General features: G+C 45.6%; 1 protein-coding gene across 1 annotated transcript in view; it reads left to right on the top strand.

Moving 5' to 3' along the window:
- Nucleotides 1-1,095: 1,095 nt before the first annotated feature.
- The window catches only part of anp32b (acidic (leucine-rich) nuclear phosphoprotein 32 family, member B), a 43,108-nt gene continuing 29,205 nt past the window's right edge, over nucleotides 1,096-14,998 (top strand). The window contains exon 1 of the mRNA XM_078215304.1: nucleotides 1,096-1,456. Within this exon, the coding sequence (XP_078071430.1) occupies nucleotides 1,403-1,456 (54 nt within the window). The 5' untranslated portion in view covers nucleotides 1,096-1,402. The remainder of the gene's footprint in view (nucleotides 1,457-14,998) is intronic.

Raw genomic sequence — 14,998 nt, forward strand, 5'->3', positions numbered from 1 at the left:
CGGGTGCTCCTGTTTCCTCCCACAGTCCAATGATATGTAGGTTAGGTGGATTGGCCATGGTAAATTGCCCCTTAGTATCCAAAGATGGAAAGGTGGTGGCGGCACAGTGATTAGCACTGCTGCTTCACAGCGCTAGGGACCCAGGTTTGATTCCTGGCTTGGGTCACTGTCTGTGTGGGGTTAGCACGTTCTCCCCGTGTCTGCGTGGGTTTCCTCTGGGTGCTCCGGTTTCCTCCCACTGTCTGAAAGATGTGCTGGTTAAGTGCATTGGCCATGCTAAATTCTCCCTCAGTGTACCCGAGCAGGTGCTGGAGTGTGGTGACTAGTGGTTTTCCACAGTAACTTCATTGCAGTGTTAATGTAAGCCTACTTGTGACACTAATAAATAAACTTTAAAAGGTGTATAGGTCAGATGGATTAGCCAAGGTAGATGCGTGGAGTTATGGGGATAGGAGGGAGGGCCTGGGTGAGATGCTCTATCAGAGAGTCAGTGCACACTCGATGGGCCGAATGGCCTCTTTCTGCACTGTAGTGATTCTAAGAATTCCTTGGGATTAAGCATGGAATCAAAGAGTCCTACAGTGCAGAAGGAGGCCATTCAGCCCATCGAGTCTGCACAGACCACAATCCCACCCAGGCCCTATCTCCATAACCCAATGCATTTACCCTAGCTTGATTCCCTGACACTGAGGGGCAATTTAGCATGGCCAGTCCACCTAACCAGCACATCTTTGGAACACCCGGACCATGCAGACACGGGGAGAACGTGCAAACTCCACACACAGTGACCCAAGCCGGGAATTGAACCCGGGTCCCTGGCGCTGTGAGGCAGCAGTGCTAACCACTGCCGCCCCTCAACACAGAGTTAACATCAACACAGGTGGCTGGCTGAAGCTTTAAATTTGGGGTGATCACAGATACATATAAAAGTGCAAAGCGCTAGCTTTATGATTTAGAGACAGGAGTCTGCTGAAGGGATGCAACACTAATAAAAATACACATTTTGGTCCATGGAATTCATTCGCCCCAAAAGAAATTCAAGTGTTTTGCTTTAAAACAAAGTGCAGCAGAATTTGAAAGCGAAGAGTGTTGTAGAAAATTAACCGGTGGCTGGCTTTGGGGAGGGAAATGCTCCTTTAAAACATTCTAGGATGTGGGTGTGTGTTTGCTACACTTGAAATCCATCAGAGGCAGTAGCGAGTCTTTATTGCCACCCATGGTTCCCCTGCACATTCACAGCTCTGCTCCTGTTTGGCGCCGGGGAAAGAGAGAGAGAGAGAACTTGGCGTTTGGTCACATTACCGACACACTGAGAGTAGATCGTCAAACTGACTCCCTTGCCCTGGAGTACAAATTCATCATTTTAACCAATTGAAAAATATACATATATATATTTTTTAAAATGGACATGAAAAGGAGAATCCATCTGGAACTTCGGAACAGAACACCGTCTGATGTAAGCCTTCCCACCCCCCCTTTCCTCAACTGTAATTTTGTAACTAAGATTATATTTGGTGCTAGTTTTTGTTGGCGTTACTTTCTTTTAAAAAAATTAAGGTAGCTGTGACCCTTTGGTGACCACATAGTTTCCATTTTGTTTATTTAGTAGCGGGACCGCCGTCATGTTATTTCTTTTTTGAAATACCAGATTCTTGGAAGAGGAATGGGTGTAAATTTTTATATAGATAAAAATAATGTGTATGTAGCCCTGAAATATATAGATTTAAGTGCGAGTCTAGTGCGGTTTGAGCGAGGCGGGAGTTGCTGTTATGTTGCAGTTTAACTCTTTGAAAGCTGGATATTATTTTTGCCCCCCTTCTCCCCCCCGGAGGTGCTGAATAAATGAGAACTTTCTACTGTAGTGGGAGGTGTATCTCACCTCGGGACATGGAAGGATGTGGAAGAAAGAGATTGTTTCTCTCTCCTCTCACTCCCTGGATATTTTGTGCATTGCTTTGGAAGCCATATTTGTAACATACAGTCAGGGCGCCCTTTTAAAAAAAGAACATGGGGGAGGGGGTGTTTAATCTCCACAGAGTTATATTTTCCATTTTGGAAAAGAAAAGTTGTTGCATTTTCTTGTTGACGAAGCTCTCGCTCTTACCCCGAATTTTCCGGTGGAGTTGGATCGTTAATATCGTGCCCTATCACCTAAAATCACCACGCTGGTTATTTCTAGTGTTCCGCGAGTGTTTTGTCACCAGGGTTAAATATTAAATCTGCAGTTCGGTGATCCAGGGATAATTTGTTACATTTTGTTTTAAAAATTAAAACTTTTACAATCGTCCCATTGTTTTCAAATGTAAAAACAAGGGGGGTGAGGGAGGGAGGGAGGGAGGGAGGGGAAGAGGTTGCAGTTTAGTTTATTCAATGCGGGGGTCAAATAATTTGCAAAAGGTCGCTTTCCTCAGTAAACTTTTTTTTAAAAAGGGGAGAATTTCAGTGTGTCGTTTCCTCTGGCGTAGCGAACGGCGGAACCCGTCACACACACGGCATACGGTTTCTAAACGGTGTTTTCTGCTCGGATAAAACGAGGCGGGTTATCTTGCAATCAATAACCGGTGGGATATGCGAGGCTGCCCCCTCTCCCCTTTGATTTTGAGGACTGGGGAGGGGGTAAAAAAAAACTGGAACTGGTGGCGGTGCGAAGGGAGAATCTCCAGCTCTGTACTTTGAGAGTTCGCCATGTTGGTGGCACGTTTCTTTCCCCCCTCCCCCTCCAGACACCACTTTAAAGTCCTCCAAATCAAGAGGGGACATTTACAACACGACAGTAATTTTTTTAAAGTTTCCTGGAATTTGATTAGACGATTGAGAGGAGGAGGGGGTGCCTATATCTTTTTTAAAAACCCGCACATAAACACGTATACACAATGTATAATAATACATGCTGCTTCCCGTTGTGGCGAAGCAGTCTTTCCTCCGGTGCTGTGTGTCCGGTGCTGAGTGGGCTTGCGATGCTGAAGCAGGGCCGGCTCCTGAGTGAGTGAGTGAATGAGTGGCGAGTGAGTGGTTACATTGTAACCCCGGGCCGGGCCTTGTCAGTTTCACCATTGTTGATGGAACGCGCCTTTTGCTACATCGCGTTCCAAATGGAACCTTCAGAGGCGCCGCCAAAGTATCCTTCCCCGGAATGTATCCATTCTGCAAATGTCGCCGCCACCGCCTCCCAATCCTTTAAAGGGAAGTCTGTGTGTGTGTGTGTGTGTGTGTGTGTGTGGGGTGGGGGGGGGGGGAAGGCTGACGTCACCGGAGAGAGAAATAAAAGCCATGTTTTATAAACTTGCCCCCTTCTTATTTTTAACTTTTATCTCCCTGAACCTCTTTTCCTCCCCTCCCCAGTCGCACCCCCCTCTCCCAAGTCGCCCTCTCTCCCCCACCCCCACTCACTTCAGCAAACGCAGCACCCTCAAAGTTCGCAGCAGAAAGGCAAGCTGCGTAGATTGAAATACACTGCAGTTCAAACCCATCAGCTGGGCATCGCACAGTAGGTAGGTAGATAGATGGGGCTGGTCAGCATCCCAGACAGGCGAGGTTAAACCTCTGGGACGGGAAAGGATTGAGAGCAAAATACTGCAGATGCTGGAGATCTGAAATTAAAAAAAAAACAAAAGCGCTGGGAAAAGGTCTGGTAGCCTCTGTGGAGAGTGAAACAAGACTTAACGTTTCCAATGTGACTTCTTTGGAACGAGTGTAAAGGGAATGGGGAATGAGCCCGCCATGGATTACCTAGCTCTCGACTTCTTGAGCTTTTCTGAAATGGAGGAAGAAAGGAAGAAATTGTTCTTTTTTAAACTCGAGATTTCAGGAATCTTCCAGGATTCTATAGACTCTGGTGGAACAGTTCCTGCAGATTGGAGGGGAGCTAATGTCACTCCAATATTCAAAAAGGGAGGTAGAGAGAAAACAGGAAATTATAGACCAGTAAGCTGAACATCAGTAGTGGGGAAAATTCTCGAATCCATTATCAAGAACTTTATAGCAGAGTATTTAGAAAGCAGTGGCAGGATCAGACAGAGTCAGCATGGATTTATGAAGGGGAAATCATGCTTGATAAATCTGTTGGAGTTCTTTGAAGATGTAACTAGTAGAGTTGACAAGGGGAAGCCAGTCGATGTTTAGACTTTCGGAAAGTCGCGCATAAGAGATTATCGTGCAAGATTAAAGCACATGGAATTGGGGAAAGTGTGTTAAGATGGATAGAAAACTGGTTGGCAGAAAGGAAACAAAGAGGATCAATGGGTGTTTTTCAAATTGGCAGGCAGTAACTAGTGGGGTGCCACAGGGATCGGTGCTGGGACCCCAGATATTCACACTATATATTAATGATTTGGATGAGGGAACAAAATGTAACATCTCAAAGTTTGCAGATGATACCAAGTAGGGTGGGAGGGTGAACTGTGACAAGGATGCAGAGATCCTTCAGAATGATTTGAACAGATTGGGTGAGTGGGCTAATCAATGGCCCATGCGGTATAATGTGAGGTTATTCACTTTGGAAGCAGAAACAAGAAGGCAGATTACTACCTGAATGGCTGTAAATTGGGAGAGGGGAGTGTGCAGCGGGACCTGGGTGTCCTTGTGCACCAGTCGCTGAAGGCGGTAAAGAAGGTAAATGGCATGTTGGCCTTCATTGCGAGAGGTTTTGAGTACAGGAGCAGGGATGTGTTGTTGCAATTATACAGGGTCTTGGTGAGGCCACACCTAGAGTATTGTGTGCAGTTTTGGTCTCCTTTTCTGAGGAAGGATGCCCTTGTTCTCAAGGGAGTGCAGTGAAGGTTTACCAGGCTGATTCCGGGGAGGGCGGGGCTCATGTATGAGGCGAGATTGACTAGGATAGGATTGTTTTCACTGGAGTTCAGATGAATGAGGGAGGATCTCATAGAAACTTATAAAATTCTCATAGGACTAGACAGGGTGGATGCAGGGAGGATGTTCCCGATGGAGGGGGAGTCCAGAACCAGGAGTCACAGCCTGAGGATTCAGGGTCGACCATTTAGGACGGAGGTGAGGAGACATTTCTTCACCCAAAGAGTGGTGAGCCTGTGGAATTCATTACCACAGGAAATAGTTGATGCCAAAACATTGAATGTATTCAAGAGGCGGCTGGATATAGCACTTGGGGCGAATGAGATCAAAGGTTATGGGGAGAAAGCAGGATTAGGCTATTGAGTTGGATGATCAGCCATGATCGTGATGAATGGCGGAGCAGGCTCGAAGGGCCAAATGGCCTCCTCCAGTTCCTATCTTCTATGTTTCTATGTTTTGGGCTGGATCCTGAAATGTGGCAGTGCCCAGGAGTAGATCCCTCAGTACAGAGTGACCATTTGTGCCATCAGATTTGCACGGTGGCACAGTGGTTAGCACTGCTGCCTTTCAGTGCCAGGGACCCGGGTTCCATTCCGGCCTTGGATCACTGTCTGTGTGGAGTTTGTACATTCTCCCTGTGTCTGCTTGGGTTTCCTCCGGGTGCTCGGGTGTCCTCCCACACTCCAAAGATGTGTAGGCTAGATGGATTAGCCATGGTAAATGTGTGAGGATACGGGGATAGGGCCTGGGTAAGATACTCACTTGTAGAGTTGGTGCAGACTCGATGGGCCAAATGGTCCCCTGTACTGTAGAGATTCTATGGTTCTATGATTTGTCTTTGTTTGAGCATTATTTCTGGAAATCTATACTAATAAATGTTTCCTTCAAGGAGTGCAGTTTCATTTCCTCTTGTCCTATGTTAGGCCGGGTTACACAGTGCCAATGTTTTCGCTATAATCCTCGGATCTCTACGCTGCTCCGGTTCCAGAATCTGTGCCTTCAGCTGCCTGGACCCTAAGCTCTCGAATTTGCTCATTAAATATATCTCCTTCTTCAAGATACTCTTTAAAATCTAGCTTTTATGCCTTAATATCTCCTATATTTTGGAACAGTGTTAAATTTTGTTTAGTCCCCTCCTGTGAAGTGGCTCGAGATGTTTTATTTATTCATTCATGGGATGTGGATGTCGCCAGCTGGGTCAGAATTTATTCAGTAAGAAGTCTCACAACACCAGGTTAAAGTCCAGCAGGTTTATTTGGTAGCAAAAGCCACTAGCTTTCGGAGCGCTTGCTCCGGAGGACAGCAAGCGCTCTGAAAGCAAGTAGCTTTTGCTACCAAATAAACCTGTTGGACTTTAACCTGGTGTTGTGAGACTTCTTACTGTGTTTACCCCAGTCCAACGCCAGCATCTCCACATCAGAATTTATTGCCCATCCCTAATTGCCCTTGAGAAGGTGGTGACGGAAAGGTGATATAGGCCCAAATCAGATGGTGAGTGGCTTGGAGGGAAACTTCCAGGTGGTGGTATTCCCATGTATCTGCTGCCCTTGTCTTTCTAGAAGTTTGAGATCATGAGTTTAGAAGGTGCTGTCAAAGGAGCCTTGATGAGTTGCTGCAGTACATCTTGTAGATAGTACACACTGCTGTCACTGTGCATCAGTGGTGGAGGGAGAGAATAGAACCATAGAATCCCTACATGCAGAAGGAGGCCATTCGGCCTATTGAGTCTGCACCGACTCTCTGAAGAGTATCTTACCCAGGCCCGTCCTATCCCTATAACCCCACACATTTACTATGGCTAATTCACCTAATCTACACATCTTTTGGACTGTGGAAGGAAACTGGAGAACCTGGAGGAAACCCACACAGGCAAGGGGAGAACATGTAAACTTCACACAAACAGTCGCTCAAGGTCGGAATTGAACCTGGGTCCCTGGTATTGAGAGGCAGCAGTGCTAACCACTGTGCCATGTTTGTGGATGGGGTCTCAATCAAGCTGGCTACTTTGTCCTTGATTGTGTTGAGCGTCTTGGGTGTTGTTGTAGCTGCACTCATCCAGGCAAGTGGGGACTATTCCAGCACGCTCCTGACTTGTGCCTTGTAGATGTTTGACAGGCTTTGGGGAGTCAGGAGGTGAGTTACTTGCCGCAGAATTCCCAGCCTCTAACCTGCTCTGGTAGCCACATTATTTATATGGCTGATTGATGTGCTAAAATTACTTAGTAAATACAAGTTGTTGTTTTAAATCCATGCAGCCAGCTTTAACATTGTTGATTCAGATTTCTTTACGTTGAATTAGAAGTTTAATTCCAGATGCTTGAAACCTGCAGCCCAGCCACAGCATTTGTTGTTTAGTCCAGTAACTGTATGAAAATAGTGAAGTCACTAACAAATTCCACAGTGTAAGTAATGGTCTCTTTATTGAGCCAGTTTTGGTCAAACTGTCAAAAAGCAAGGCAAACACTTCCAGTGCAGTACTGAGGGAGTGCTTCACTGTCAGTGATACTATCTTTGAGAGGAGATGTTACATAGAAAATAGGAGCAGAAGTAGGCCTTTCAGCCCCTTTACCCTGCTGCGCATATCAATATGATCATGACTGACCCTCTACCTCAACTCAGGGCGGCACGGTAGCACAGTGGTTAGCACTGCTGCTTCACAGGTCCAGGGTCCCAGGTTCAATTCCCGGCTCGGGTCACTGTCTGTGTGGAGTTTGCACATTCTCCTCGTGTCTGCGTGGGTTTCCTCCGGGTGCTCCGGTTTCCTCCCACAGTCCAAAGATGTGCGGGTTAGGTTGATTGGCCAGGTTAAAAATTGCCCCTTAGAGTCCTGAGATGCGTAGGTTAGAGGGATTAGCAGGTAAAATATGTGGGGGTAGGGCCTGGGTGGGATTGTGGTCGGTGCAGACTCGATGGGCCGAATGGCCTCCTTCTGCACTGTAGGGTTTCTATGATTCTATGATCCATACTCCTGTGTTCTCTGCATACCCCTAGACCTCTTTACTGTCTGGAAATCTATTTCCTCCTTAAATATATTCAGCAACTTGGTCTCCACAGCCCTCTGTCGTAGAGAATTCCACGGGTTCATCACCCTCATCATCTCTAGTCCTAAATGGCCTCCCCCATTATCCTGAGATTGTGACCCCCTTGTTAGAGTTCCTCCACCACCCCTCCTTCCACCCACCCCCACCACTCCCACACCACCCCTTCCCCAGCCTGAGAAAACATCATCCCTGCATCCAGTTTATCCAACCCTGTCAGAAATTCATATGTTACAATGAGAAGCCCTCTCATTCTTTGAAACTCCAGTCAATACAGGCCCACTCGACCCAATCTCTCTTCTTACGACAATCCTGCCATCACAGGAATAGCCTGGTAAACCTTGGCTGAGCTTCCTCCATGGCAAGTATATCTCTTCTTAAGTAGGGAGACCCAAACTGTACACAATATTCCAGGTGTGATCACACCAAGGTCCTGTACAGCTGCAGTAAGACATTCTTGTTCCGTACTCAAATCCTCTTGCAATGAAGGCCAACATACCATTTGCCTCCCTGTTTGCTGTACCTGCATGCTTGCTTTCAGTGATTGGTGCACAAGGACATTCAGATCCCTTTGTATGTCAACATTTCCTAATCCTTCACCATTTAAATAATACTCTGCCATTCTGTTTCTCCAACCAAAGTTTCCTACCAAACACTTATCCATGTTGTACTGCATTTGCCATGTGTTTGCCCACTTACTCAACTTGTCCAAGTTGTCATAGAGTCTCTTTACATCCTCCTCACCACTCACCCTCCCATCTAGTTTTATGTAGTCAACAAACTTTGAAATATAACATTTGGTTCCCTCTTCCAAATCATTGATGTGACTAGCTGGAGCCCAAACACTGATCCCTGCAGCACCCCATAAGTCACTGCCTGCCCCTCCGAAAAAGACCCATTTATTCCTACTCTGTTTTCTGTCTGCTAGCCAATTCTCAATCCATGCCATTGCTCCCAATCCCGTGTTTTAATATTACACACTGACCTCTTAGGTGGGACTTTATCAAAGGCTTTCTGAAAATCCAAATACACCACATCCACTGGTTCTCCCTTATCTATTCTACCACTTAAATTCTCAAAAAACTCTAGTAAGTTTGTCAGACATGATTTCCCTTTCATAAATCCATGTTGACTTTGACTAACCCCACTCATAGTTGCTAGCTGTCCTGTTATCACATCCTTTATAACAAGCTCTAGCATTTTTCCCACTCTGATGTTAGGCTAACTGGTCTGTAATTCCCTGTTTTCTCCCTCCCTCCCTTTTTTAAATAGTGGGGTTACATTTGCCACCCTCCAATCTGCTGGGACTGTTACAGAATGTACAGAACGTTGGAAATGACAACTGAGGCTCTGCAATGGATCCTGTGTCTCATTTGGTGTGAGTTAGGACGTGGGCAGCAGTGTTTTGGATGGCCTCAAGTTTATAACATAGAATGTGGAGATGCCAGCACTGCGCTGGATTAGTTGAGTGTAGCGATAACAAAGTCATGGATGAGGATTTCAGTAGTCGATGATTTGAGACAGTGATGGCGTCAGGTGATGTTATGGACGTGGAAACAGGTGGTCATAGTGGTAGCGTGAAGTCAAATATGACACCAAATTTGCAAACAGTCTGGCACAGCTTCAGACAGTTGTTAGAAAGAAAGATGGAGTCAATGGTTAGGGATTGTGGCTAACATGCTGTAAAATCTTCCCAAACAAATGGTTTGAACCAGACCCTTCTGGTCAGTCTAGTAAGTGTCAGCTGAAGCTTGGTGGTCTCTGAGTCAAGATTGAGGGTTCAGCTCCCATTCCAGAGATTTAGACACACAATTAAGGCTGATACCTCTCGGGCAGTACTGGGGGAATGCTGCACTGTCAGAGGTGCTGATTTTCGGATGAGGCATTAACTGAGGCACATCTCCCCTCTCGGGTGGACATAGAAGTTTCTGAGGACTCCTAGGATTTAAAGACGACCAACATCACTACAGCAGATAATGTTTGCCATTTGTTGGATCTTGCTGAGCACATATTGCCTGCCACACTACTTATGTTGCAACAATGACTTCAACAGTATGTAACTGAGTGTAAAGTGCTTCAGGACATGCCAAGGTTGTGGAAGGCGCTATGAAAATGCAAGTCTTTCGTTCCTCCACTAGATTTGGTGCCACAATGACCCTAGTAATGGGGTAGATACTGAATCATTCTATTGACATGGCATTTCCCACATTCCAGCTGTTCTGAATGACATATCTTTTAAAATTCTTTTCATTATTAGGTGTGGTGCTGCTGCAGTTCTGTGTTTCTGACTGTGCAAAGCTTCCTGCGTTACTGGATTGCTGCCACGATTCTCCCTTGTACATTCTGTGTCGAGGGTGGGAATTTATAGCTCACAGTTTAACCGGGGACAGGAAAATATTCCACCAATTGGGTTTCTAAAATCTTTAAGTTTAGAAAACGCTCACATTTATGTATCACCTTGTCACCTCCTCAGAACATCCAATAGTCTTTCATGTATGATTAATTCAGAAGGAGGCTTTTTAGCCCCTCGTGTTCTTCTCACCTCAGTGCAGAACCATAGAATCTCTACAGCGCAGAAGGAGACCATTCGGCCCATCGAGTCTGCACTGACCATAATCCCACCCAGGCCCTATCCCCATAACCCCATGCATTTACCCTAGCTAGTCCCCCCTGACACTAAGGGGCAATTTAGCATGGCCAATCCACCTAACCCACACATCTTTGGACTATGGGAGGAAACAGGAGCACCCGGAGGAAACCCACGCAGACACGGGGAGAACGTGCAGACTCCACAGACAGTGACCCAAGCTGGGAATTGAACCAGGGTTCCTGATGTTGTGAGGCAGCAGTGCTAATCAGTGTGCCACCATGCGCCCCTAAAGGGGGTGCTGAGGCCACTGTTTATCGCTTCTAGCCATGTCTTCACGAAGATCATCTATTTCCACCTTTGTAACATTACTCAACTTTGTCTCATCCCATTTGTTACCTCGAGACTTGACTATTCCACTGCTCTCCTGGCTCTCTGTAAACTCTGTGGCTTGTGTCTCCATCGACAGCAGGTCCCCTTCACCGATCACTCCCTCACTGACCTACACTAACCCCTAGTCGAACAACCTTTTGGATCTGATTGTTATCATCCTTGTTTTCAAATCCCTCTATGGCCTTGTCCTTCCCTTTCTCTGTAATCTCCTCCAACCCCATAACCCTCTCAGATCTCTGCACTCCTCTATTTCTGCCCCCTGTTTGAATTGCTCTACCATTAGTGGCCGTACCTTCAGCTACCTGAACCCTCAGCTCCAGAATTCTCCCCCTAAACCTCTCCTCTCTTCCTCTAGCTCTGTCTCTTTCCTCTTCTAAGAAACTCCTTAAAACCTACCTCTTTGACGAAGCGTTTAGTCATCTGACCTAATATCTGCTAATGTGGCTCTGTGTCACACTTTATAATGCTCCTGTGAAGAGACTTGAGATGTTTCATTATGTTAACCGCAGTATATACTGTCAATTTAAATTGTTTTTGTTAACAAATATTACTGAAACAAATTATCTGGTGATTATCATATTGCTGTGTGTTGGATCTTGCTGTGTGCAAATTGACTGCTATGTTTTCTACGTTATAAGTTCATAAGATATAGGAGCAGAATTAGGTCGTTCGGCCCATCAAATCCGTTCCGCCATACGCTCGTGGCTGATATGCTCCTCATCCCCATTTTCCTGCCTTCTCCCCATAACCCTTCAACCCATTACCAATTAAAAATCTGTCTAACTCCTCCTTAAATTTACTCACTGTCCCAGCATCCACCGCACTTCGGGGTAGCGAATTCCACAGATTCACAACTCTTTAGGAGAAGTAGTTTCTCCTCAACTCTGTTTTAAATTTGCTGCCCCTTATCCTAAGACTATGACCTCTTATCCCAGAATGCCCCACAAGAGGAAGCATCCGTTCCACGTCTACTTTATCCATACCGTTTATCATCTCCTATATACCTCAATTTGATCTCCCCTCTCTTTTAAATTCCAGAGAGTATAGGCCTATTAAAATAGTTAATACACTCTATCATGGAATCTTTAACACTATTTAAACAGCGAGCTAGCAAACTTTATTTCACCATTTCTTCTAAAAGATGACACCACTCATGAAACATTACAATGAAGCTTGTATTTAGATGTGCGGTTTAGGGTTGATTGGCCGTGCTAAATTGCTCCTTAGTGTCAGGGGGATTAGCAGGGTAAATACTTGGGGTTACAGGGATAGGGCCTGGGTGGGATTGTTGTCGGTGCAGGCTGAATGGCTTCCTTCTGCACTGTAGGGATTCTATAATTGTGTTCAAGACCTGAAGTGAGGCTTAAACGCACAATCATAGGAACAATTTTTTATATTTGTTCATGGAATGTGGGCAAATTGGCTAGACCAACATTTATTGCCCATCCCTAATTGCCCCTTGAGAAGCTGGTGGTGAGCTGCCTTCCTGAACCACTGCAGTTCATGTGGTGTAGATACACCCACAGTGCTGGTAGGGAGGGAGATCCAGGATTCTGAGCCAATGGTGAAGGAATATAACATTGGAACGTAAGAATTCAGAGCAGGAGTAGACAACCTGGGACCTTGAGACTGCTCCAGCATTCAACAAGATCCTGGCTGATCCAATCTTGGCCTTAATTCCACTTTCCTTCTTATTTCCATAACCCTTGACTCACCTAGAGCTCAAGAATCTGTCTATCTGAGCCTTGGATACATTCAGTAACTCTGCTTCTGCTGTTTTTCTCAAGTAGCAAATTCCAAAGTTAGACCCTCTGCGAGAAGGAACCCTCATCTCCATCTTAAATCAGGGTCCCTTATTTTGAAGCTGTGCCCCTACTTTTTCATTCCCCCATGAGGACAAAGATCCTTTCAGCATCTATCCTGTCAAACCCCTTCAGAATCTTATATCTTTCAATCAGATTGTCTCTCATCCTTTAAATTACAAACATAATCAGCCTAAACTGCTTTACCTTTCCTTCTAAGACAAACCCCTTCATCCCAGGAATCAGCCCAGTGACCCTTTTCTGAACCTGCCTCCAATACAAGTATATCCCTTCTTAAATAAAGAAACCAAAACTGGATGCGATACTTGAGTGTGGTCTCACCAATGCCCTACAGTTGAAGCAAGACCTCCCTACTTTTATACACAATTCACCTTGTAATAAAGACAAACATTTCATTGTATTTACTTGCTGCAGTTCAATGCTAACCTTTCTCTGCTATACGTAGAAGGACACCGAGTTCCCTCTACGCGGCAGCAGTGGAGATATATTTCCAAGTCAGGATGGTTTGTGACTTAGAGGATAACATGTGGGTCGTGGTGTTCCCATGAATTTGCTGCCCTTGTCCTTCTAGGTGGTAGAGGTCATGAGTTTGGAAGGTGCTATCGAAGGAGCCTTGGTGAGTTGCTGCAGAACTACAAAAGGTCGTGAATGTAGCCCAATCCATCACACAAACCAGCCTCCCATCCATTAACTCTGTCTACACTTCCCGCTGCCTCAGAAAAACAGCCAGCATAATTAAGGACCCCGTGCACCCCGGACATTCTCTCTTCCCTCTTCTTCCGTCGGGAAAAAGATACAAAAGTCTGAGGTCACGTACCAACTGACTCAAGAACAGCTTCTTCCCTGCTGCGGTCAGACTTTTGAATGGACTTGCCTTGCATTAAGTTGATCTTTCTCTACACCCTAGCTATGACTGTAACACTACATTCTGCACTCTCTCCTTTTCTATGAAGGATATGCTTTGTCTGTATAGCGTGCAAGAAACAATACTTTTCACTATTTAATACATGTGACAATAAATCAAATCAAATCAGTGCATCTTGTGTATGGCGCAAACTATTGCCACTGTGTGCCAGTGATGGGGGAAGCGAATGTTTGAGGTGGTGGATGGGATGTTAATTCAGGGAGCTGGTTTGTCCCAGAACGTGTTGAATTTCTTGTGTTGTTGGAGCCGCACTCATCCAAGCAAATGGAGAGTATTCCATCACACTCCTGACTTGTGCCTTGTAGATGGTGGACAGGCTTTGGGAAGTCAAGAGGTGAGTTCCTCACCACAGAATTCCCAGCCTCTGAATTGTTCTTGTGGACACAGTGCCGTCATACATAGAGAATGAGGCCATTCAGCTCTGTCTGTGCTGGCTCTTTGAAGGAGCTATTCAATTAGTCCCACTCCTGTAGCTCTGCAAATTTTCCTTTTTAAATATTTAACCAATTCCTTTCAAAAGTCAGTATTGAATTTGCTTCCACTCTCGAGCAGGGCATTCCAGATCAAATAAAAAAATATTCTCATCTCATCTCTGGCTGATTCATATTCTTTTTCTTACTGTCCTAATTATTTGTTTCACCATGAGGCCATAGAGGTTTACAGCATGGAAACAGGCCCTTCGGCCCAGCTTGTCCTTGCCGCCAAGTTTTTACCATTAAGCTAGTCCCAATTGCCCGTGTTTGGCCCATATCCCTCTATACCCATCTTACCCATGTAACTGTCTAAACGCTTTTTAAAAGACAAAATTGTACCCACCTCTACTACCTCTGGCAGCTCGTTCCCGACACTCATCACCCTCTGTGTGAAAAAATTGCCCCTCTGGACCCTTTTGTATCACAAGAGTGGCACAGTGTCACAGCGGTTAGCACTGCTGCTTCACGGCACCTGGGTTCGATTCCCGGCTTGGGTCACTGTCTGTGTGGAGTGTGCACATTCTCCCTGTATTTGCATGGGTTTCCTCTGGGTGCTCTGATTTCCTCCCACAGTCCAAAGATGTGCAGGTTGGGTGAATTGGCCATGCTAAATTTCCCTCTGTGTACCCGAACAGGCGCTGGAGTGTGGCGACTAGGGGATTTTCACAGCAACTTCATTGCAGTATTAATGTAAGACTACTTGTCACTAATAAATAAGCGTTTACATTTTGTATCTCTCCCCTCTCACCTTAAACCTATACCCTCTAGTTTTAGACTCCTACCTTTGGGAAAATATGTTGACTATCTAGCTGATCTATGCCCCTCTTTACTATGCCCCTCTTTATTTTATCGACCTCTATAAGATCACCCCTAAGCCTCCTATGCTCCAGGGAAAAAAGTCCCAGTCTATCCAGCCTCTCCTTATAACTCAATCCATCAAGCCCCGGTAG

The sequence above is a fragment of the Mustelus asterias genome, chromosome 6, assembly GCF_964213995.1.
Source record: "Mustelus asterias chromosome 6, sMusAst1.hap1.1, whole genome shotgun sequence".
Classification (NCBI taxonomy): Eukaryota; Metazoa; Chordata; class Chondrichthyes; order Carcharhiniformes; family Triakidae; genus Mustelus; species Mustelus asterias.